General features: G+C 44.1%; 1 protein-coding gene across 1 annotated transcript in view; it reads left to right on the top strand.

Moving 5' to 3' along the window:
* Positions 1 to 27,128, top strand: part of LOC126284252 (somatomedin-B and thrombospondin type-1 domain-containing protein) — a 1,271,181-nt gene that overhangs the window by 1,075,185 nt on the left and 168,868 nt on the right. Inside the window, exon 3 of the mRNA XM_049983051.1 lies at positions 2,879 to 2,993. Within this exon, the coding sequence (XP_049839008.1) occupies positions 2,879 to 2,993 (115 nt within the window). The remainder of the gene's footprint in view (positions 1 to 2,878; positions 2,994 to 27,128) is intronic.

The raw sequence follows: 27,128 nt of genomic DNA, 5'->3' as shown, positions 1-27,128 counted from the left end.
GTTAAGATTCGTGATGATACTGCTATGCGCAGTGAAACTGAATACGAATTACAAGATCTGCTGAATGGAATGAACAGTCCAATAAGTACAGAATATGGATTGAGAGTAAATCGAAGGAAGCCGAAAGTAATGAGAAGTAGCAGAATGGGAAAAGCGAGAAACCTGACATCAGAATCGGTGATCAGGACAAGCAGCAAAACAACCGATGACGGACGGAACATGGGCCGGCCGGAGTGACGGTGCGGTTCTGGGCGCTACAGTCTGGAACCGAGCGACCGCTACGGTCGCAGGTTCGAATCCTGCCTTGGGCATGGATGTGTGTGATGTCCTTAGGATAGTTAGGTTTAATTAGTTCTAAGTTCTAGGCGACTGATTACCTCAGAAGTTAAGTCGCATAGTGCTCAGAGCCATTTGAACCATTTGAACGGAGCAAGGAGGACATAAAATGCATACTAGCCCTCGCAAAGAGGGCATTCCTCGCCAAGAGAAGTCTACAAGTATCTAACATAGGACTCAATTCGAGGAACAAATTTCTGGGAATGTACTTTGAGATCACAGCAATATATGGTAGTGAGACAGGGCATCTGTGAAAAGCAAGAAAGAATAGAAGCATTTGAGATATGGTGCACAGAAGAATGTTGAAAATTAGATAGACTGATAAGATAAGGAATGAGGACGTGAACCGCACAATCGGTAAGAACAGGAATACAGTACAGGATGCTAGGATATATGTTAAGATATCAGCGAATAACTTCCAGGGTACTGGAGGATAAAAACTGTAAAAGAAGACAGTGACTGGGATACATCCAGCAAATAATTAAGGATGAAGGTTGCAAGTGCTACTCTGAGATGAATCGGTTGGCACGAGAGAGGAATTCGTGATGGGCCGCATCAACTTCGTCAAAAGACTGACGACTGAAAATAATTTTGTGTGTTGCATACCTATCGGACATTACCTCAGAACGATCGCTTTCTTTACGTAGGCCTATGTGTTCAGTGTCTTACAAGATTCCCATAAAAACCGGAAGCGGTGAACCAGTTACAAACTGATTGGGAATATTCAGGGTGGAGAAAAATTGTTTCACGAAACCTTAATCCTGGGTAGCTGATGTCAGTAGAAACCAAAATTACTAGTTTTGTGTAGGTCGACAATGCACCTTTCGTCGGTTGATGGGTAGCGCTCTCATTGTCGGTTCACATATACAAAAGTCCCTCGCCCGTAACGTCCCCTACGTGATACGAATAGGTGTTGCTGTTTGTCTCTGCCTGACGCCAGAGGCATTCACGTGTAAGTTTCGCTTCAGAGCACACACACGTCACCTGCGATTTAGTAAGCAAGGCGGACCAGTATTGGTTTGAAGAACAGCGAGATCTCCGCTAGGCAAAGCATTTGCGGTCATGCGTTGTCCAGAGCATCCGGCAACAGGGCAATCCCACAGCCAATCGGAGTGCGTTGTAGACCTACACAACATTATTAATTTTGGTTCCTACTAGCATCAGCTATCCAGGGTTAAAACTACGTGACACAATTTCTATCCACCCCGTATAAAGTTCTGGGTAACGTACGGAACATTTTTGGTTCAAATGGCTCTGAGCACTATGGGATTTAACTTCTGACGTCATCATTCCCCTAGTACTTAGAACTACTTAAACCTAACTAACTTAAGGACATCACACAACACCCAGCCATCACGAGGCAGAGAAAATCCCTGACCCCGCCGGGAATCGAACTCGGGAACCGTGGCGTGGGAAGCGAGAACGCTACCGCACGACCACGAGCTGCGGACTAATATACGATCAGTTTTTAGTAAAAAAGAAAAAGAAAAACACAAAACTGTGTTCTGAAACATGTTTTCTTTCTCCACAAGACAGTGCCGCAAGTTCCTCCAAAATCGTTACACAAAACGTAAGTTTGTCATACAAACAAATGTAAATCTACAGAATGAGATTTTCACTCAGCAGCGGAGTGTGCGCTGATATGAAACTTCCTGGCGCTGGCCGTCGTGGCCGAGTGGTTGTAGACGCTTCAGTCTGGAACCGCGCGACCGCTACGGTCGAGGGTTCGAATCCTGCCTCGGGCATGGACGCGTGTTACGTTTAAGTAGTTCTAAGTTCTAGGGGACTGATGACCTCAGATGTTAAGTCCCATAGTGCTCAGAGCCATTTGAACCATTTTGAACTTCCTGGCAGATTATGACTGTGTGCCGGACCGAGACTCGAACTCGGGACCTTTGTCTTTCGCGGGCAAGTGCAACATCCTTTCTTTCAGGAGCGCTAGTTCTGCAAGGTTCGCAGGAGAGCTTCTGTAAAGTTAGGAAGGTAGGAGACAAGGTACTGGCAGAAGTAAGGCTGTGAGGACGGGGCGTGAGTGGTGCTTAGGTAGCTCAGTTGGTAGAGGACTTGCCCGCGAAAGGCAAAGGTCGTGAGTTCGAGTCTCGGTCCGGCATAAAGCTTTGATCTGCCAGGAAGTTTCAAATGTAAATTCACCTGATGGAGGTTTAAACCTTCGAAATGCATCGAGGAGGTAAATAAACAGTGACTGGCAACGCAAACATGTTGTTTGATTCAATGTTCATTAACATAGATGTTAGATAAGTCTTAAAATCGTGTAACGCTTAAGGTACATCTCTTTTGTAATCACGCAACTCAGTGACTCTCTCTGTCGGAATGAATGCGACGCGACCCAATGCAAAAGCGTCTTAATAGAAAGGATTGTATAGTAAAATGCAAGTCTTGATGCAAAACTCAGACTATGATTAATACGGCTTATCCTCTCTTACTTTTGCGCGAGAGTAAATTCAGAGTCGTTTTCTCTGATTGCAAGTTCTTTTTAACGTCGTACAGCGCTTAACTCGCCGTGTTTTGTTTCTCGTTGCAGAGACGGCGATGCTGCTGCCCGCCAAGCTGGGGAACAGCCGGCGAGCCAACGAGACGACCGACATCCGGCGGAACCTGCGTCTCCGCTACCCCAAGCAGCCGCACGAGAACAACGAGTGAGTACCTGCCTACCCGTCTACTCGCCAGCTGCTTCCTCCCCTTAGACAGCACCCCGTCGCTCGTCACCAAGCGCAAGCCGCGACTCGATTTGCTACCGGCATACCACAAACTCGTTCGCCAAATAAGATAGGCCCCACTTGGGAATCAGATTGTACATTAGACAAATCGAGAAGGAAGGATCACACTGTCGGGCAGGAAATGAACAGTTTAGGACCTGCGGCACTGACACACGTAATATGTCAGCTCTAGCAATAACTATCCACCGCAGCTATCATTTCTTTCATCATAAGTTTTATGTTGCCTCCTTAGTGCGAGGTAGATGTGAGTTTAATTAAATGTAGCATACGAAATCTAGAGGATTTCTTTATAGCCCTACACATGAAATAAATTAAAAAATAGAAGGAAAAAAGCCACAAACTTGTAACTAACAAACAACTGCTATATCGGGTGATTGTAATAAAAATTTTCCTATTTAACACGTTACAACACGGAAACTAACTGTCGTACGAATGTATATGGAGATAGTAACTGTTCTCGAAAGAACTGATACCACTGATGGCCGTGGAGCTTCGCTAGAATAAATAGTAATTAACTGAAACCCTCAGCTGCCGATACGTGTTGTTGATATATCTCGATGGGGCCAGCTGAAAATGTGTGCTCCGTCCGAGACTCGAAACCGGGATCTCCTACTTACATGGCAGACGCTGTATCCATCTGAGCCACCAAGGACGCAGATGAATAGCGCGACTGCAGGGACTTATCCCTTGCACGCTTCCCGTGAGACCCACATTCCCAACTGTCCACAATCTACATATGTGATGTTTCTAATAGATATTTGCTCATCCACTTATTACTCGCGCACACTAAGGTGATGATTCGCGCAAGGGTTTGGGCAACCTGTGCAACCTGTATCCGCAGAGAACTCCCCGGGCAATTCCCGATCGTCAGGCAGTGCGGCGCCTGCTGTGTCGCGACAGTTGATCTTCCCGTGGTCCACTGTACGGAAGGTGTCGGGATCTTCGCCTCCAGTCACTGTGCAAGAACTTCCTCTGTATGGTGAACGTGTCATCGCGTGGTGTGGCTTCACGGCTACTTTCATCATTGGCCCATTCTTTTTTGAACAGGTTGGCGCCCAAGGGCCAAAGACGTGCAGTGTTACTGCGATGTGCCTCGTCAGCGCGTCATACCCGTCCTACAGGAGAGAGTTTTCATGCAAGATGGGGCCCCACCGCACATCGCTCGTGAAGCTCACCTACTTCTCCGATACGCATTCGGAAATGATCGAATTATCAGCCGATTGTTTCCAAATATTTGCCCAGCACGATAACCTGAGCTCACTCCCTGTCATTACCGGGTTGGAACTAACTGAAGGATAGGGTTTACCAGATGAGCATTAACGCGTATTCTGATCTGAAGCCCAGGTAGCTAGCATACCTACAGAAATGCTTCGTTCTGCTTTTCGGAATGCAGTCCTGCGACTTCAGACCCTTCTGGACACTGATGGGCGCCATAGTAAGCCTCCCCCCTTTTTTAAAGCAGTAATGATACCGTAATGTAATGGTATGATGCAATATGTTTCAGTTGAATTGATTCTGCATTATTTCTCTTCCACATGTCCTTGGCATCGATGCTACCAAGTTTTGTCCTGGTACGGTAATTAGTTTCCGTCTTATAAAGTGTTAAATAGGGGAAGTCTAATTATAACCATCCAGTCTTCTTATCTAGTTAAGGCGTGATGGTGCAGCCATAAGATAGTCATCCCGATCACCCCGGCAGGCTATTAGTTTACACTCCTCGACAGTGTTTCGGATGGTCTGGTGCCGTGCTCCACAATCACAGCTTGGACTGCACTGCTTATCCCTGATGTGCAGACTGTACGCAAATACGAGGTGTGTAAGAAAAGTAGTGTGACTCATTTTTATTGACCAGTTTTTTTTTACCAAACAGCGTATTTTCACCTTCAAAGTAGTTTCCTTCGCTAGCTGTACACTGGCGGAATTGTTGTTCCCAGTCTCATATGTATGTATTACACCGGGGACCTAGAAACGACGGAGAGGCTTCGTTGCACCGTAGACCTCAGTGGTTCACAACCCCACAACAAGCAACCCACCCCACCACCGCCCCACACCGATCCCAGGGTTATTGTGCGGTTCGGCGCCCAGTGGACTTCCCCGGAAACGTCTCATACCACACGAGTGTAACCCCAATGTTTGCGGGGTAGAATAATTATGGTGTACGTGTACGTGGAAACGGTGTTTGTACAGCAATCCCCGACACAATGTAACTGAGAGGGAATAAGGGGAACCAGACCGCATTCGCCGAGGTAGAAGGAAAAGCGCCTGCAAAACCATCCACAGGCTGGCCGTCACACCGGACCTCGACACTAATCCGCCGGGCCGGGCCGAGCCACAGCAATGCCTCTGTGACGTGCATGGCGTCGTCGCTAGCGGCGCAGTGTACCTGTGCATCGCAGTTTGAAGGCTATTGATATTGACCTTGCTGGTCAATTTAATAAACAGCAATTGATTGGAGGTCCAAATGTTTTTCGTGGACTCCATCTCAACTTTACCTGTGATGTACAAGCAGTGTCTGGAGGTAGTACTTGGCTCACACTTGCTGTTGTATGGGGCAATCAAGCAGATTATGGTGGCCTTGAAGCTTTTCCTGATGCCAACATTCTGACTTGGAAGACACGGAATATTTCTGAGACTACAGGACTGTTGGCTAAACAGCCTTATGGTACGATTGTTCCAAGTATGCCATTTGTTTTGAGTACGAGATAAAAGAAGAAATTAAATGCTGATGAGTACCTTTTTATCTGGGCCAAAGTTGGTAATGGTAATTGTAAAATAAAGATCAACGCGAAGGAGCGCGTTAGACCGCGCGGCTAGCCAGCAGGCCTGTTCCCAGTCTTGGTAACAGAGTTGAAAAGCTTCAAGTGTTAGTGCCTTTGACATGTGGGTGACATTCTTTTGAATGACCATCGTGCTGCGGTGGTGTAATGATTAGTATTTCTTCCTATTTCTGCCTAGCAAGCTGAGTGTTCTCCAGAGCCCTAAATTGACGTCCTTATGACGTTATTTAATTGCTGGAAAAACAAAAAGTCACAAGGATTCGAACTAGGTGAATAGGAGAGCTATGGAAGAGACTTAAATATCTCAGGCAAACATTTAATTATAAGATCTATAAGATCACCTATGGTACAGGACTTTCCCATTACATCCAACGCTGGGGTGCTATTCCAATGTCGAAGAGCCCTGGCAGTAGTGACAATGTAAGGGAAAATAAGCAGAAGATATGAGCTGAAGTTTGTGTTGGGGAGGGCACTCAACTTGGGTGGTCCGTGCAGCAATGTTGACCATTGTGCTGCGGTGGTGTAATGATTAGTATTTCTTCCTATTTCTGCCTAGCAAGTTGAATGTTCTTCAGAGCCCTAAATTGACGTCCTTATGACATTATTTAATTGCTGGAAAAACAAAAAGTCACAAGGATTCGAATTAGGTGAATAGGAGAGCTATGGAACGATAGGAATGCCTTTTGAGCCCAAAAATTTCTGGATGGAAGTGGCCGTGCGACGTTGGGCGTTGTCATGATGCAGCATCTACTTGTGTGTAATATCCGGTCTCACTTGATTAATCCTTTTCCCAAGCCTTTCATAGACATCTTTGTAAAACACTTGGTTGGCAGTTTGTCCAGAAGGCATAAATTGCTTATGCGCGGTAGTCCTTAGTCCTACTGCCAAGAAACCAAAAATAGGCGTTTCTTTATCTTTGTTTTGTTGCTTCGAGATTGTTTCGGTCGAGGAAATGTGTCAGCGTACCATTCCTACCTATTGCTGCTATGTCCCGGGATTGCATTCAGAAACCTAGGACTCAATCATCACCTGTGATACACGACTGAACCATTCGCGGTCCTCAGCAATCCTGTCATGAAGATCAACGGACACGTTTCTTCGATTGTCCCTCACTTCAGCCGCGAGGGTTTTCGCCACCATTTTGACACAGACCTTTAAAATGTGGAAATATTCGGTCAAATTTTGATGTACGAAGAGACTGTTTCAGTTTAACAGGTCACCCATATTGTTGTTGTTGTTGTTGTTGTTGTTGTTGTGGTCTTCAGTCCTGATACTGGTTTCATGCAGTTATCCATGCTACTCTGTCCTGTGCAAGCTTCTTCATCTCCAGTACTTACTGCAACCTACATGCTTCTCAATATGTTTAGTGTATTCATCTCTTGGTCTCCCTCTACGATTTTTACCCTCCACGCTGCCCTCCAATACTAAATTGGTGATCCCTTGATGTCTCAGAATATGCTCTACCAACCGATCCCTTCTTCTAGTCAAGTTGTGCCACAAACTTCTCCCCAATCCTATTCAATACCTCCTCATTAGTTATATGATCTACCCATCTAATCTTCAGCATTCTTCTGTAGCACCACATTTCGAAAGCTTCTATTCTCTTCTTGTCCAAGCTAGTTATCGTCCATGTTTCGCTTCCATACATGGCTACGCTGCATACAAATACTTTCAAAAACGACTTCCTGGCACTTCATTCTATACTCGATGTTAACAAATTTCTCTGCTTCAGAAACGGTCTCCTTCCCATTGCCAGTCTACATTTTATATCCTCTTTACTTCGACCATCATCAGTTATTTTGCTCCCCAAATAGCAAAACTCCTTTACTACTTTAAGTGTCTCATTTCCTAATCTAATTCCCTCAGCATCACCCGATTTAATCTGACTACATTCCATTATCCTCGTCTTGCTTTTGTTGATGTTCATCTTATACCCTCCTTTCAAGACACTGTCCATTCCGTTCAACTGCTCTTCCAAGTCCTTTGCTGTCTCTGACAGAATTACAATGTCATCGGCGAACCTCAAAGGTTTTATTTCTTCTCCATGGATTATAATACCTACTCCGAATTTTTCTTTTGTTTCCTTCTCTGCTTGCTCAATATACAGATTGAATAACATCGGGGATAGGCTACAACCCTGTCTCACTCCCTTCCCAACCATTGCTTCCCTTTAATGTCCCTGGTTTCTGTACAAATTGCAAATAGCCTCTCGTTCGCTGTATTTTACCCCTACCACCTTCAGAATTTGAAAGAGATAACCGAGATAAATGTTTTATTCATACATATCACGTCGTTAGTTATGCGAGGCAGACACGTCTCATTTCGGTGACCCTGAGCAGCGGCGGCTCACGTAGCTGGAGGGGAGATGCTGATGTCAGGCCGGCGATGACAGGCGCTGACGAGGGGTCTGCGGCGCCTTGGCACCCAGTCCCTGAAGGAGACTCATTGCAGGCGGAGGCTGACCTATCGCAGTCTCGTACTCATGGCGTTTCGTCGTCTGTCATGGATCTGGCGCCGTGGTGGTGTTGCTGGACTGCAAAAGGAATCTGCCTCAGGACTTTTCCAGGCCACTGCGGCAGGGTGCTACAGCAACCAGTTTCGAATTATTTCAGAATAGGAACAGTCTTGGATGCGAACTATTTAATGTCAAAGAAGCATTCCACTCTTTCTGGACATCATGGGATAAGTAACTGGATGTGAGACCAATCCGTCATAAAGCCCTAGCACAAGCTGCTACAAAGTCGCGATCCGAATATAGAATAAATCTTCTTTACGTCTATGGTCACAAATTTTTTTCATCTGACTAACGATTTCGATCTATAATGACCGTCTTCAGACCTGAACATGTCCGAATATATTGAAGCCGTAGTGGCATGTTTTTTATAAAACAGATCTGAAGATGGCCATTATAGACCAAAACCGGTAGTCTGATGACAGAAAAATTGTGACCGTAGAAGCAAAAAAATAAGAAATTTATAAAGCCATATAACATTGAAAATGGATGCAACAGTAACTGGATGTGTAATTCATCCGTCATAAAAACATTTGTTTGCACCGCAACCGGAGGTAGTGCTGTACGAGTCTCGTACCGCGTATATTTTGCAAGCGTGGCCCTACTTTGTACTGCTATGGCGATGCCAGCTGGTGTGTTCAAGGTCCACCCTGCATATTATACGTTTATGACGGATGGATTACACATCCAGTTACTGTTGCCACCGGTTTCCATTTTACATGGCTGTATGAGGGATGGGTTTAATATCCAGCTATTTTTACGCAGTCTGATGATGCCCCATACGGGTAAAACGCATCAATAAAATTAAATAATTTCGCAACCCAGGCTTTCTATTCTGGAATGTCTCAAAATTCATACCTCTTCATACAACTCAGAGTCACGTTTGTGGCGTTACTGTCCAGTTCCTAGTCACATAGCTCACAACAAGACTCTTCCGCTGGTGCGGTGACATCGCCCTGCCCGCTTTGGCTATTCCTGCATCGCGGTGTTCCACTGGGTATGGCCAGCCCATCTCGCAATCCTTTTGCGTATACTTATTGTAAACCATATGTCGCCACACTGCACTTACCGTCCGACGGTTGCTACTGCAATACTTCGTGGCAGCTTTCCTACAAATTCTTACTAATCTGACTGAAAACTGTGTAGCGATACTATAATATTTGTCCACACGCACCGTGGGAGTGCAAAGCCCATGGGTCTCTATAGACGTCACACTTCATATGGAGAATTCGTCGTCCAGGTTTCACACCGTTTGCTATCAATAGAGAATTTGTTATCAGCAAGCTAATGGTCCAGTCGCAGGGGCGAATTTCTGTATTGGTTTGTGGTCAACATGAGAATATCTTCCTGGATAGGAAGTTGATTTTCATTAATTTGGGAAGTTCTTTCAACGGGGCTGCTTAAAAGTGGAGGGACTAATGTCGCGCCCGCATCTCGTGGTCGTGCGGTAGCGTTCTCGCTTCCCACGCCCGGGTTCCCGGGTTCGATTCCCGGCGGGGTCAGGGATTTTCTCTGCATCGTGATGGCTGGGTATTGTGTGATGTCCTTAGGTTAGTTAGGTTTAAGTAGTTCTAAGTTCTAGGGGACTGATGACCGTAGCTGTTAAGTCCCATAGTACTCAGAGCCATTTTGTACAAAATTAGTATAAAGAAGCGAACAGCGAGTGCAGACCTCATGCAGGAGCGCCTGTTTTGGCATGATGTCTGGACCTACAGGCACTATGAACCACGTGACCATGGCATTTTGCTGTATGCATCTGATTGTTGACACAAATAATGCGATAGGTATAACCTTCTGAAGAAGGATGTCGGTAAGGAGATTAAACTCCTTTTATGCAACTCGTTGCTCATTATTTCGTTATATACGTTACATGGTTTGGACAAGAAGAGAATAGAAGTTTTCGAAATCTGGGGCTACAGAAGAATGCTGAAGATTGGATGGGTAGATCACATAACTAATGAGAAGGTATTGAATAGGATTGGGGAGAAGATAAATTTGTGGCACAACTTGACTAGAAGAAGGGATCGGTTGGTAGGACATGTTCTGAGGCATCAAGGGATCACCAATTTAGTTTTCGAGGGCAGCGTGGAGGGTAAAAATTGTAGACAGAGACAAGGAGATGAATACACCAACCAGATTGAGAAGGATGTTGTTTGCAGTAGGTACTGGGAGATGAAGAAGCTTGCACAGGATATAGAGTAGCATGGAGAGCTGCATGAAACCAGTCTCTGGACTGAAAACCACAACCTGAACGACTGCAGTTGCTGAGGCTGGGTAAAATCATCTGTCATTTTCGTGAGGCTCCACACCTCTTCGCAGAAGTTCGATGGGATATCTACTTATGCTCTCCAGTATTGGCAGACTTTCCGCATAACGTGATTTTTGTGTGTTTATTTATCCAAACCAATTTTAGAGATGTGTCATATCATGAATCATTCCTAGATAATTTGGGTGAGTCGTTCATACGGGCCTCCAGTTTATGGTACGTTTTCAAGTGGTTTTAGAAGGATCGAGTGTGAGTCTCCACATGTTTACGAAATAAGTAGCGATCATCAATTAGTGTGAACCTAAGCTTAAAATACCCTGTTCGTGGCTCCTGGGTAGTACCAAACGATGAACACTTCAATATAGTCAGCAGAACAGTAACCGCGACTTACCTAAACATCGACCTATATTTACTCAATTTACGCTTCGCGTGTTCCTATGCTGCAGACAGATACGGGTCCCTTAACAGCGATCAGATGCTTCGACTGGGCTTCGTTCACCTTGCGCCTTTAGGTTTGCGCATCGCGGACTGGATTTGGCGCATTCGTGGACGGCATTTGTGCCGTGGGAATGTCGATTGATTCGCGCGCCGGCGTGTGGGCTGAGCTCGATTTGGCGATGCAGCGGAAGGCGCCGAGCTGTGAGCCGCAACGGAATCAAGTAGCAGCAGGAACGCAGGGATTTCTGCAGCGCATCTCTCGCTCTGTCGACTGTGTGAGTTGCCGCACATGTCGGTCTTGGATTTTCATCTACACGGTGGCGGATTATCAGGTTCATTTTCTTTCAAAAAAGAAGTTCAAATGTGTGTGAAATCCTACGGGACTTAACTGCTAAGTCATCAGTCCCTAAGCTTACACACTGCTTCACCTAAATTATCCTAAGGACAAACACACACACCCATGCCCGAGGGAGGACTCGAACCTCCGCCGGGACCAGCCGCACAGTCCATGACTGCAGAGCCTTAGAACGCTCTGCTAACGCCGCGCGGCTCATTTTCTTTCTGCCCGCAAATCCCTGTTCCTGCTAGGTATCCGTTTCGTGTCCTTTGCTCATTTTAATCCATATGACCATAAGAAAACGTCCTTGTGATGCGACAGTGAACTCTGGCCACAAAAAAAATAGCACTTCCTTCCCAAATTTGACTTTGGGTGAACCTCACAGTCTTTTGCTGAGTAGCCAGTTTCAAGAGAACAAGGTGCAAAACAGTTAAGAGTATAAAACAGCCATTGGTGTTTTGTGGAATGAATGGATGGTGACTTCACCTCAGTCACTCCCAGAAAAACTCACGGAGATCGGATGTGGTGATGAATGCTTGCGTACGTTAGGTCTGTGACGGTAGATCTTGTAATCATTACATCATATGTCCAGTTGTGATTGCTATGTGCGCACAAGTGCAGATAAGATGGTCACTCCAAAAGAAATGCACATTATTTTTGTAAAAATACAGTTTTCATTCTGCATGTGTGAAAGTTTTAAGTGTGTAGACACATCCTTCCCGATTGTTTTCAAACTTAGTTCATACAATGAAGGCTTTCACGACCGGATGGTACTGTTGTTGATAATTCTTCCGAGTTATATGGCTATGGTCCATGGAATTCTTCTATTCCTAACGTTTCGTCCAATACTACGTTGGACATCCTCAGAGGTATGGCTGGTCCTGCTGAGTCCTGCCGACTGAAGAGTCGGGCGTCGGAGAGCGGCCTAAAGACCGAGGAAAGTGGGCGTGGTCTAGCTTGCACATAGTAGCAGAGAGAAAACTAGTCAATGATAAAATTTAACTATCGATAATAGTCTGTCATAGATAAAAATCACTTATCGATTCTGTAACGCCACTGTCTATACCTCGCTTAATTTCAAGACCTCTTCTTTTCTATTAAAATTATCTTCATGTTTATAAATTTCAATAGCCTCCCTATGCAGTCGTGGATAATAGTTCGTGGTAGCACTTAAAACTGTAGTTTCAGAAAACTTAACTACATGGTCACCTGACTGAAGTGCATGTTCCGCAACGGCCTATTTATCTATATTTCCAGTCGGCAAAGACTTTTATGCTCCTTTACCCTCGTATTCATACTTCTTTTCGTAGTACCAATATAGACCTTGCCACAAGTACACGGAATTTTGGGTGATAATGGTGGCCTTCTATCTTTAACAGAACGAATTACTTGTCCTTTTTTTCTGGTAGGTTTGAATACTGGTTTCACTTTACGTTTCAGCACAATTTTGCCGATTCGATCTGCAACCTTACTAATGAAAGGTAAAGACACCGTGTTCTTCCATAGCTGTGTGCCATCCCTGTCCTTCGGCCTGCTGTAATTTGGTCTTAAAACTCTATTAATTTCTTTGTTTGAGTACCCATTCTTTTCGAAGGCCGTATCCAGATGTTCCGGCGTACAAATCCGTTTTGCCCTGTCCACAAAACTTTTGATTACACCTCTTTTTGTTTGTGGGTAATGATTGGAGTTCTTATGTAAGTATCTATCAGTATGTGTGCTCTTCCGAAACAGTTTATGTTTTAGACTGAAATCGGTCTGTCTCATGACACATCAACACATCGAGAAACGAAATAGCCTGGTCTTTTTCCACTTCAATGGTAAACTGAATTTTAGGGTTTATGTTATTAAGATAATCATAAAACTCGTTGACAGTGGCTCACAAAGGAACAAGAAAAACGGTATACAGCGAACAAGGTTTGAAGATGATGACTCCCTTGTGCACGCTGCAACAGCGGCTCCAACAGGTTGGTCCAGAATTTTACTGTGCGGGTATACAGGCGCTGGTTCCAAGATGGCGTAATGCAGTTGAGAGGGATGGAAATTATGTGGAGAAATGAAAATGTTGTTCCTAAGGGATGTATCTACACACTGTAAAACTTTCAAAAAAACTTTCAAAAAAATAGTGGACATTTCTTTTGGAGTGACTCCTGTATTTCCACAAACTCTGTCTCCTTTACCAAGTAACTGATATGTACAGTCTCTGATACCTGTCTGCAGCCGGCCGCGGTGGTCTAGCGGTTCTAGGCGCTCAGTCCAGCGCCACGCGACTGCTACGGTCGCAGGTTCGAATCCTGCCTCGGGCATGGATGTGTGTGATGTCCTTAGGTTAGTTAGGTTTAAGTAGTTCTAAGTTCTAGGGGACTTATGACCTCAGCAGTTGGGTCCCATAGTGCTCAGAGCCATTTGAACCATTTGAACCTCTCTGCAAGACCATCACCTGAACAAGGCAACAAAATAAAATCTTTTCTCTCCAATTCCATTACTCAGACATCTTCTCCATGCATTTTACAGTATAAATACCCGACAGTGGAACGATCTGCCTCACTGTATCAAAGAACTAAAGAGACATATCCAGCTTCAAAATGCAGCTGATCACTTAAGTACCTTTCTTTCCCGTAACACCATTTCCGATACCACTAACTAGTGCAGGCTATTTACATCCACATAATCACGCTTCAATAGACACATACGTGTTCGGTAGAAACTTCCTGGTAGATTAAAACTGTGTCCGATCGAGAATCGAACTCGGGACCTTTGCCTTTCGCGGGCAAGTGCTCTACCATTTGAGCTACCGAAGCACGACTCACGCCCGGTACTCACAGCTTTAGTTCTGCTAGTATCTCGTCTCCTACCTTCCAAACTTTACATAAGCTCTCCTGCGAACCATGTCTCCGCAATATCCTTTCTTTCAGGAGTGCTAGTTCTGTAGGTTCGCAGGAGAGCTTCTGCAAAGTTTGGAAGGTAGGAGACGAGATACTGGCAGAAGTAAAGCTGTGAGTACCGGGCGTGAGTCGCGCTTCGGTAGCTCAGATGGTAGAGCACTTGCCCGCGAAAGGCAAAGGTCCCGAGTTCGACTCTCGGTCGGGCACACAGTTTTAATCTGCCAGGAAGTTTCATAGCAGCGCACTCTCCTCTGCAGAGAGAAAATCTCATTCTGTGTTCGGTAGAAGTTTCACAGAACTACTCCCAGACGCTGCAATAGACACATACGTGTTCGGTTGAAGTTTCACAGAACTACTCTCAGACTAATTCTCGGCCCTTCCACTGTGTAGTAGCACCAACGAAAAATTAACAAAGGAATCATTCCGTACGAGTTCTGATTTTTGTTATATTATTACTACACTCTTTGCTTCACAATATTCGGAGAAGGAAACTGGTGACTGAAATGTTGTGCTATAGCTTTTTTACTTTCTTCTAGATATTTCGTACATAGGATAACAATATTGACTATGTGGAAAAAAACGTAAATTAGTTACAAACTACTTCGTGCACACTCTTTATTCAAGAGGTAAACCTCACTAAAGATATTCGGATTTAGGTTATGACATGTTCGATACGTCTGCCATCTTTCACAATGACATGGCGCAGACGAATAGCGAAGGTCTGCATGACCAGCCGACGTGCCGGAACATCGATGATATCGATGACATCCTGAATGGCTGTTTTCAGCTCAGCAGTGGTTTTGGGGTTATTGCTGTACACCTTGTTTTAATGTAGTCCCACAAAAAGGAGCTGCATGTGTTCAGATCCGGAGAAAATGGCGGCCTATCGAGGCCCACGCCAGTGGCCTTTGGGTACTCCAGAGCCAGAATTCGGTCCCCAAAATGCTCCTCCAGGGCAGGTAACACTATCCTGCTTCGATGGGGTAGAGCTCCGTCTTGCATGAACCACGAAATCAGGGTCACTTTGGATAACAGAGATGAAATCATCCTCCAAAACCTTCACATACCGTTCGGCAATCACGGTGCCATCAAGGAATATTGCATCGATTATTCGGTGACTGGACATTGCACACCACAGTCACCCGTTGAGGGAGAAGAGAATTCTCGATCGCGAAATGCGGATTCTCAGTCCCCCAAATGCGTCAATTTGCTTATTGACGAACCCCTCCAAATGAAAGTTGGACCGAACCATATTAATATATTAATTCCCATCATGCCCTACGGCAACTGTGCAACTTTACCGTCCTAACGCAAACCGCTCACAAATTATGATGAGTTTATTTCACATAGTTTAATAATTGCCACTCTGTAGAAATTATTTAGAAAAGTATTAAAAGATATACACTGATGTATAGCTTCATGATAGTAATTGCACATCATAAGGAAAAAAACATATAAATTCTTTAACGTTGTTGGTCTGGCAATTGTCATTTGCTATTAATATTTATCAATGACTTTTAGATGAGGACTGTCTGGCTACAACCTGGTAAAGGGACTTTTTTTTCGGCAGATGCGTTTTGCCACAATTTACTGGGGCCTCATCATGTAGGATAGTGGAATATGGAAGTTCATAGTTCTTCGTATAAAAAAAAAAAAATTCACGTGAGTATGTATTCCATGTCAGTCATGATATCCTGATAAACCGAGGCAGATGCGTTTGTCAGAAGAAATATCTGAAATGTGTTTGCAGTTGCGAATGTGGACAACTACCAGCTATATAATGGAATGACAACAATGAAAATGTGTGCCAGACTGGGGCCGGAACCCGGATTTCTCGCCTACAGCATTATCACATTTCCCTCATTGTTGTTCGTTATTGCCGGCCTCTTTGGCCGAGCGGTTCTAGGCGCTTCAGTCCGGAACCGCGCGAGTGCTACGGTCGAGGGTTCGAATCCTGCCTCGAGTATGGATGTGTGTGATGTCCTTAGGTAAGTTAAGTTTAAGTAGTTCTACGTTCTAGGGGACTGATGATCTCAGATGTTAAGTCCCTTAGTGCTCAGAGCCATTTGAACCATATGTTCGTTACTGTTCGTTGAATTTGGTCTGGGCGGACGTCACATGACAACTGTTGAAATTCATAGCTGATTCCTTCACTCAGTTTTTAAAAAAAATTATTATTTATTTTTGTTTTAGAGGGCAATCAGCCCTCAGACCGAACACGCGGAGCTACCGTGCCGCGACAGTTAGGCTCTCCCCCATTAAGCATTGGGTCTTAGGCGAGACCCTAACTCTCGTATCTTTTCAGCCATGTGTCTGCAGCCTGCATTCGTACAGTCGTTATTTATCTCGTACACGGGAGACATTTTAACTGAAAGTCGCTTGCCCAGTGTCGTCTAATAAATACTATATGACAGTGCCTGTGTTGTTCCAAAGTACCGGGTGATCAAAAAGTCAGTATAAATTTGAAAACTGAATAAATCACGGAAAATGTAGATAGAGGGGTACAAAATGACACTCAAACTTGGAATGGCATGGGGTTTTATTAGAACCGAAAAAATAAAAACTTTCAAAAAATGTCCGACACATGGCGCTTCATTTGATCAGAATAGCAATAACTAGCATAACAAAGTAAGACAAAGCAAAGATGTTGTTCTTGACAGGAAATGCTCAATATGTCCACCAACATTCGTCAACAATAGCTGTAGTCGAGGAATAATGTTGTGAACAGCACTGCAAAGCATGTCTGGAGTTATGGTGAGGCATTGGCATCGAATGTTGTCTTTCAGCATCCCTAGAGATCTCGGTCGATCACGATACACTTGCGACATCAGGTGACACCAAAGCACGGACTGAGGTCTGGGGACCTGAGAGGCCATGCATGACGAAAGTGGCGGCTGAGCAGACGATCATCACCAAACGACGCGCGCAAGAGATCTTTCACGCGTCTAGCAATATGGGGTGGAGCGCCATCCTGCAAAAACATAGTACGTTCCAGCAGGTGTTTATCAGCCAGGATGGGGATGATACGATTCTGTAACATATCGGCGTACCTCTCACACGTCACGGTAGCAGTTTTGCTGTCCATCGCCATCTGTCGGACATTTTGTGAACTATTTTTTTTTAAATTTTTATGTTCTAATAAAACCCCACGTCATTGCAAGCACGTATGTGAATTTTTACCTCTGAATCTACATTATTTATTAAGTTTTCAAATTTATACTGACTTTTTGATCACCCTGTATAATGCAATTTTCCTTGGGACATCCATGCATGTCCGAAGGAACAGGCACTGCGGTGACTACAGCCATTATGAAATGCACGAAATGTATTCGCTGTTGCAAATACGAACAACCGACAGCTGTAGAATGGAATGATGACAGTGAAAACCTGTGCCAGACCCACGAATTTCCCGTTGTTGCGGGTGATAGCGATATGTGGGAAATCCGGGTTCGTGTCCCGGTCTGGGACAGATTTTCTATGTCGTCATTCATTCTACAGCTGACGGTCGTCCATTTTCTCAACTGCGAATACATTTCATGCGTCCTTAAGTATATCGTGTTCTTAATCCACAGAACCATTCTGGAATCACAGTGATAAAAAACTTCATGTAGGGGAACTCGAGGCGGAACGGGATACTTAATGTTTAACAATTTCTATAAAATAAGGAAACACTTCTTAAAGAGATAAATAAACACCTTGTAGTGTAACCTAACGTACCTTATTTTAAAATCACTTAAAACAATAAATTTTGCATTTTTTACAGTTTTTCGAAGAAAGTCTTGCATATTTCCCGTTCCACCCCACCCACGGGGCAGAATGGGATAAGGGTATTTTTTTGTTAAATAATTGCATAAACGTTGAATTTGAATTACGAATATCGTTTTAAACTATGACAAAGTGTTGTATAACAGGCAATTCAGACTAAGGAATGTGTAATTTAAACAATTAAAAAGTCATTCTTCAAAATAAGAAAATATTTTGTCATTCTGAAAAATGTACAATGCTTAATAACCAACAAACCAATAACTGCTAGCCCTTTCGACAGTAGTCACAAATCAGTATTTCCTCTTCATCTTCACTGTCTATGCCAGCACATGAATTGTGTGACCACTCTGGCATGCGACCCAGCCCTCATTAGAAACAGAATGGAAGACCCGGCAGTAGAGACACTCAGCATCCTCTCTCTTTGATTCTCTCTTCTCCATCATCTTCTTACTTTGATTTTTCTTAAGGTCGTTGATGTTCTCTGTTTTTTTTTTCTTTTCTTTTGGGTGTACAGTTTGATATTTTTGCCTTAAGTTGCATTGCACTCTGACGTCTCTGTCCTGACATTCTTTATATTTGTGCACCCTCCTCCTTTCTGTAAGCCTACTTCACGTGCGACAGCATTCATAAATTCCTTCTTATAAGGAGAATCTGTTAATACGACGGTTTTTCCTTTTCGTCTTGCTGTCTGCCGAGTATATTGACAGGTTAGTGGGACTGGAATGACAGCCTCGGGCTAAATCTGGAAAGCTGAGTTGTTCGGCGAACATAGCTGCATTAAAATATGACGGGGCAGTATCCCATTCTGCCCCGTCCCGTTCCGCCCCAAGAGCACTTTTGAGGTTTACAACTTTTATGGAGTGCAATAACTGACTTACTTAAACGCATTAAATAACTAAAGTATAACAAATGCCATGCACTTTAAGGGAATGTGTCATTTTAGGATATACAATTAACAGCTTACCTGGCGTTGAAATTCACCAAACGTTAGAACAACGCAAGCGGTAACGTGACGGACAACAATTCACTTAGATCTCGCACTTCGAATTAAATCAGAATGGCTGCCCTCACTTCCCTTCCATTCGGAAAAATAGTTACATGCCCATACAACAGGTTGCAACACTGTCCAGCCTAGAAAAGAGCAACTTCCCATTGTGCCCCGAGTTCCCCTACGAGTTACTTCAGATGACACCATATGTAAACTCAGGGGAGAAAAGCGTGGTAAAGTTCTTGACACAATGTACAAAAAGAATCAATGCCTAGACAGAACATACAGTAACGGAGAGCTGATACGCCTATGTAGAATGAAGTTACCGGTAAAATATCAACAGGCCACAGCAGGAAAAAATGAAAATACCGAAGAATGGTAACTTCAATTCATGGTTAAAGAAGACGAGGTAAAAGAAAAAGGAAAGGAGAGGGAACAGCAAAAGGAGAGGACTAGTAACGAATATTCCAATAACAATAATCGTAACCCTAATACCAATAGTTTCAGCAATTTAAGAGACCAGGAGAGTGGCATAATGAAGGTAACTGGCATAGAAACGAGTACCAGAATAATTGGTACCGAAATAGGAAGGGTAATGGACACTCATACAATGGTGGATATGGGTTTAGGAATCAAGCTGCCAACGGTCAAGGGTCAGAATAAGCAACTGGCGAGACCAGGGAGCGAATAATTACAGAGGAAATTATGGTCCACAAAAACAAGAACAACACAGCAAAAAGAAACCAAAAATAGAAGTTAGGCCACCGAATACTGCAAAACGCAGACACAAAAAAGGGGACACAAAACAGACTAACAATTTCTTGTAGTACTGAGTATCCTGTAACATGCACACAAACAAGAAATGACACAACCCATAAAAGGATGAAAAAGTGGTAAGACTGAAACGTCCCCTTAGAAAAATTAATGAATTACTGTTCTTAAACTGATACACAATATTTTTTTAGCGCAACGCAATCTGACATTCAATAATCCCTACAAGAGAATGGCTCTGACTAACACTAACCTATACCTTTCACAAATCACTTACCTCACAAAAATCTTCGTTACTCAAGCTACTGCAATACAGCGAGCGCTACTACTGGCAGCTAAATAAAAGATTCAAACTATGGAAGGCACTAACTACTGATAGGGATAGTTAGCAAATGAAAGATTTTAATAGAGAACAAACAATGTATTTACCTTAATATCATCAAACGTCATAATATATACAGCAGTTCATGACACCCAGTCTTACAAATTTCAAAACTCCGCCATCTCTCTCCCCACATCCACCACTGCTGGCGGCTCACCTCCAACTGCGCAACGCTACGCGCTGTTCACATCCATCTGCCCAACACTACAATGGCAGACAACAATGCAAACTACCCACAGACTGCGCACAGCAGAGCCAGTGATTTTTCATAAAGAGCGCTACGTGGTGTTACCAATAAAAAAAACCTAAACAGCCTACTTACATAGCCCCTGTGCTCCCCACAAAAAATTTTACAAATTGTTTTGGACAGTGGCCAATACAGATTTGAAAAAAAATCATAATTACAATAACAAAGAAAGCAAATGCACACACTTATCGATACAATGTTGGTCAATAGCTAAAATTTTCTCACAGTCCATAAAGGCAGTCCTGATCATTTATCACAGTAAAAATGCAGTGTTTTTCTCAAAGTCTGAGCAGTAAAAGAAAGTGCACACAGAAGTAGTGGATTTCCATGCAGTCTTGAAGAAGTAATGTTGTCCTTCCAACGGAACGACAGTGCTGACTCTTGACATGCAGACAGGTAATAGGCCACAATAGAGCAAACCCACAGCAGAATCAGTCGAAGTTTTAAAGAATATTGGTAGGTAGGTCATCACAGAGCAGACCACTATAGTCTTGTTAGAGATTACGGTATTGGTGGGCCACCAGAGATGCAGACCCACTGTAGTCCTTGTAGAAATAATGCTATTAGTGGGCCATCAAAGATGCAGACCCACTGTAGTCCTTGCAGAAATAATGGTATTGGTGGGCCATCAAAGATGCAGACCCACTGTAGTCCTCGTAGAAATGGCCAGCAGCCATCTGTTGCGACTGTGCAGGTGCACAATCACCATCAAAGAGTCTTGCGGATAATATAGCCAGTCCATGAACCACCACTTGTGCACACACAATTTTTTTTTTGAATGTCCTTGGAACCAGCAACACTGTTAACCAGTCCCTTGCTGAATTATTAACACACGTGCAAACACTAACAGTCCTATTTTTTTCACATATTGTGCATATACTATGACCAACAGAAATATGTGTTGTGAAATGAATGCTTACAAGGTACTTAATTTGATGAACTGGTGTCCACAACAATTTTATAACATGAGAATACAATTACAGAGATACAGAACATCATGAAAACATAATAATAAGGATAACATTTGTAGCAATACAGACTTTACAAAAGAATAGAAATAGACATATACATCAGTGGTACAGGAATTATGACATAAGTAAATATATAAAATAATGAGAATAGTTTTCGAAACATTAATTTCACAGATGAACATTAAAACAGAACAGAATAAATAATGTCTAAACATCTTTACAAAGTAAATAACATATTACTAATGCAAATTATATTTGATGATAACAGTATCACTCATCATAGTGAATGTAGGTTAGTACTAGAAAAATTCTACAACATTAGCTAAACACATAAAGACAGGAAAAACTTAAATACGCAAGGGTACACCAACATATAGTGGAATAATCTTAAAGGAAAGGACAGGGTTTGTTTTACTGCAGTATTTTCCAAACAAAACTTTCTTTAAACTTCAGATGGTAGAGCACTTGCCCGCAAAAGGCAAAGGTCTCAAGTTCGAGTCTCAGTCGGGCACACAGTTTTAATCTGCCAGGAAGTTTCATATCAGCACACACTGAGCTGCAGGGTGAAAAATCTCATTCTGAAAACTTTCTTTACTTCTTGGAGATCTCCCTTCGTTCTTCATTATTTCCAAAAAGTCCTATCTATACCTACTTTCTGTACTTTTTTCGTATAACTTCTCAATTCATTTCTTCCAATTCATTGCAACTCGTTCTCTTATATAGTCTACTCCCTCATAAGCTAACTTAAATCTACTGAGCTCAGATGCATAAACTAAGGGACAGGGCAATGCAGCAGCACAAAGCAAATAACACAAACATCAATGACAAAAAAATGCAAATTGGCAAAGCAAGCAGCAGTATCTAAATTATCAAAGCAATTGCAATATTACAAATAATATAAGCCAATGTGCAGCAAACAAGAAAAATAAATCAGTAGTAAATCTGGCATAACACAGTAATACAAAGTGAAATTCAGTAGCACTATGCCTGGTAAACAGCAGCAGCAAACGCTGTAACTTATACCTAAAAATGACAAAGCTCAAGCAGAAAAAATATTACAGTAAAAATGGCCATGTTTAATACCTATGTCACGTCTTAACACTATAGTGATGCATCACAAAAATGTACTCTGCAAAAAGTTATCAAATCGTTGACAAAAATTAATTATGCAATTCCTGTGAAGTGGAATTGTCTTTTTGTTCTCCCTCATTTTTTGGAAGCATATCACAAAATTATCATTTACTGGATCTGTAGACAGAAAATGTTTATATTAGTACATCTATTAAATTTTATTTTAACCATTGCTGCAGTGCAGCTAGAAATTAGGTATTAAACGAAAGAGCAATCTCTCAACTAGAAAGACAATAAATGTAAAAATGTTTCTCATCATTTCATTAGGCATTTTAGTAAATATCATAAATTACTAGCTCCACAGTATAATCCTACACACTCCTGGAAATTGAAATAAGAACACCGTGAATTCATTGTCCCAGGAAGGGGAAACTTTATTGACACATTCCTGGGGTCAGATACATCACATGATCACACTGACAGAACCACAGGCACATAGACACAGGCAACAGAGCATGCACAATGTCGGCACTAGTACAGTGTATATCCACCTTTCGCAAAAATGCAGGCTGCTATTCTCCCATGGAGACGATCGTAGAGATGCTGGATGTAGTCCTGTGGAATGGCTTGCCATGCCATTTCCACCTGGCGCCTCAGTTGGACCAGCGTTCGTGCTGGACGTGCAGACCGCGTGAGACGACGCTTCATCCAGTCCCAAACATGCTCAATGGGGGACAGATCCGAAGATCTTGCTGGCCAGGGTAGTTGACTTGCACCTTCTAGAGCACGTTGGGTGGCACGGGATACATGCGGACGCGCATTGTCCTGTTGGAACAGCAAGTTCCCTTGCCGGTCTAGGAATGGTAGAACGATGGGTTCGATGACGGTTTGGATGTACCGTGCACTATTCAGTGTCCCCTCGACGATCACCAGAGGTGTACGGCCAGTGTAGGAAATCGCTCCCCACACCATGATGCCGGGTGTTGGCCCTGTGTGCCTCGGTCGTATGCAATCCTGATTGTGGCGCTCACCTGCACGGCGCCAAACACGCATACGACCATGATTGGCACCAAGGCAGAAGCGACTCTCATCGCTGAAGACGACACGTCTCCATTCGTCCCTCCATTCACGCCTGTCGCGACACCACTGGAGGCGGGCTGCACGATGTTGGGGCGTGAGCGGAAGACGGCCTAACGGTGTGCGGGACCGAAGCCCAGCTTCATGGAGACGGTTGCGAATGGTCCTCGCCGATACCCCAGGAGCAACAGTGTCCCTAATTTGCTGGGAAGTGGCGGTGCGGTCCCCTACGGCACTGCGTAGGATCCTACGGTCTTGGCGTGCATCCGTGCGTCGCTGCGGTCCGGTCCCAGGTCGACGGGCACGCGCACCTTCCGCCGACCACTGGCGACAACATCGATGTACTGTGGATACCTCACGCCCCACGTGTTAAGCAATTCGGCGGTACGTCCACCCGGCCTCCCGCATGCCCACTATACGCCCTCGCTCAAAGTCCGTCAACTGCACATACGGTTCACGTCCACGCTGTCGCGGCATGCTACCAGTGTTAAAGACTGCGATGGAGCTCCGTATGCCACGGCAAACTGGCTGACACTGACGGCGGCGGTGCACAAATGCTGCGCAGCTAGCGCCATTCAACGGCCAACACCGCGGTTCCTGGTGTGTCCGCTGTGCCGTGCGTGTGATCATTGCTTGTACAGCCCTCTCGCAGTGTCCGGAGCAAGTATGGTGGGTCTGACACACCGGTGTCAATGTGTTCTTTTTTCCATTTCCAGGAGTGTACATTAGCTGAATACCGGAACTGCCACTTGATGCTAGAACAATGCATCCAAAGCGTGTAATAAATAAAAAATTTAAAAAGTCTTAAAATGTAGTAGATTACATCGTACAATTTTTATTTACATTTCAAACTGGCAGTCTAGGAAGCAGTCTAGCAAAGATGTGCTCTCTAAAATGTAACTAAGTCAGAACTGTTTACATTTGTATAATTCTCTAATCCTGCGCGACGTGACAAGATAAGCATTATCGATACAGCTTTAAAGCTGTTGCAAGCTCAGGGGCTAGAGAGGGCCAGGAACCGAGGATCTCTGGTCTTCTGTTTCTCCGACAGGTGGTCTGGGACGTAAACAAACGACGCTGGCTGTTATGGCATTTTTATTAACCATTTGCAACATCGAGTGAGATTTACGGCCCTCGAGGTGACGAATGGGGGAAGATTCATCGTCAGGTGGACGATTCACGACCGCAGATACATTTCTGCCGGTGGCCCGCGCTTGTGACACAGTGATTTGCGGATTGGCTCGGGGCCGCCGGCGCGCTACGCATCACTGCCGTTGTCTCCTGCCACGCGCGGCGCTGAGGCGCGCTGCGGTCGAGTCGCGGCATCTGGCGGTCGCCGTGCGATCCTGATTTAGGACGCAGGGCGGAGGGCGGCCAGTTGATTTAGGGGCCAATTAAAAGGGCGCGTCAGTCGCGGCTGATTTAGGGCGCTGCGCCAGGCGCCTCACCCGCCGCGAACCCCTAATCTAAACTTGGCGTCAACCCACGTTTCCCCTTCAGCACTTCGCCGATATCGTGCGGCGGCCCTAGTCTGGAACCGCGGGGGGGTTCGTGTCCGAAACTTGCTCTCTCAAGTTGTTACACGATAAAAATGTTTCTACCTTGTTCGACATTGTTCTCAAGGTTTCATAAAATGGCCCTTGAAATTATCCTTCTTTTTGTTCTTAGTTGCAACAAAAACGGATGTCGCCTGCAGCCATCGAGCTCATTTTGTTCGTACAGTGAAGGCTTCCACGATCGTCGTCCTAACTTCTGGTGAATCTTCCGGCTTGCATGGTTGTGGTCCATGAGACCATTTCGTTCCTAACATTTCGTAAAGAGTTGCGTTGTGTGTCTTCAGAGGTGTTCCTGACCTCTTTTGAGTATCGTAGAATGACGCGTCCGATGTCAGAGAACGACTAACTTCATAATTTTTTTTAACATTTTTATGCAGCGACGGCAACTGACATTGTTTATGTTAGAATACAGCCTACAGTTGCAGGTTAACTTTATCGTTTACCTAGGTTTCAACGTTAGTAATAACGTCTTCTTCAGAACATAAAATATTGTACACACGACGAGGCCCATACAACGGGCTTAAAGTGAATTTGTTACAGCTTGTTTAAAGGAAGTGACAAAACGTTATGGTTATGCATCAAGTTTTATAAAGTTGACTTAGGACGTGGTTTGTTTTAGCCAAACATTTAAATAATATTTTATGTTCTGAAGAAGACGTTATTACTAACGTTGAAACCTAGGTACGATAAAGTTAATCTCCAACTGTTGGCTGTATATTCTTATATAAACGACTAACTTCTTCTTCTTCTTTCGTTTACGCCATAGTCCCGCAGCGATCGCAGGGTCGGCGAGGTTACAACGTGTGGTGTGAACACTGTAAGACCTTCGGTACACACACCATCAGATTATTTGACTTGTCGCTCTAACGAAGTAGGCGAGTGTCAGCAATATGTCTCGTGGTCTTATCGTGGCGTGTTTATCTTCTGCCGTTAGGTCAGACGATAGAAATGCCACTTGCACGCTTAGAGTAGCAGATTGACGGTGACAAACGTTAAACAGAACTAGATTAATTTTCACACACAATTATTAAAATACTAACAAGCCTAAATCCTACGTAACTTGATTCTGGATGGTATTTACAATTGACAATATGACGTTCCTTTGGTCTTGGTACGTTAATCTTATTCTCATATATCTCTGGTACTTGACAAAGTTCAAATGGTTCAAATGGCTCTGAGCACTATGGGACTTAACATCTATGGTCATCAGTCCCCTGTAACTTAGAACTACTTAAACCTAACTAACCTAAGGACATCACACACATCCATGCCCGAGGCAGGATTCGAGCCTGTGACCGTAGCGGTAGCGCGGTTCTAGACTGTAGCGCCTAGAACCGCTCGGCCACTCTGGCCGGCACTTGACAAAGTGTCTACACATTTCTCTTCATGGCTATGTACAGGAAAATGATGATCTTATTAGGCGCAGACTGAAACTTGACTATAGACTGGTATAGACAAATGCAGACTAGTACAGACTGATGCATACAAATTCAGACTGACTAATCGGAGGTCAGTACACTCATTATAATACCTCGCATGTTCAGGTGTTACTGCGTGAGTGTGATCTGTGAGGAGAAAAGGTTCTACATTAGCAGCAATTCCAATGGCTGCGTTACATATTAATACGCGGATCGAAGGCAGCAGAATTAGGACCGTCTCTAAGGCAGCGCCATCTCGTAGTGCCAAGACGGACGAGCGCTGCGCCTGCGCTGTTGTGCTTAGCGGGGCGCGCTCTAGTGGGAAAGTTGTGTACGCACTGACTACGCGGAACTATATACACAACACAACGGATTTGGCCATGTTAGTTATAGGGATGACCGAATGCCATTCCTGCCGCCACCCCGTACCCCCAGGATGGAACCAGTGTACCCCAACTGTCTGCGTCTAGTGTAAATCGTGAAATAGTGTGGACGTGTTTGAAATGTCTGCGACGCGTGTAACCGAGGTGAAACGTGGAGACCAGCCCGGTATTCACCTAGCGGGATGTGGGAAACCACATAAAAACCACATCTAG

Source organism: Schistocerca gregaria, chromosome 8 (genome assembly GCF_023897955.1).
Source record: "Schistocerca gregaria isolate iqSchGreg1 chromosome 8, iqSchGreg1.2, whole genome shotgun sequence".
NCBI lineage: Eukaryota > Metazoa > Arthropoda > Insecta > Orthoptera > Acrididae > Schistocerca > Schistocerca gregaria.
Note: the sequence above shows the minus strand (reverse complement) of the source record. Positions and strands in the feature narration are given on the sequence as shown.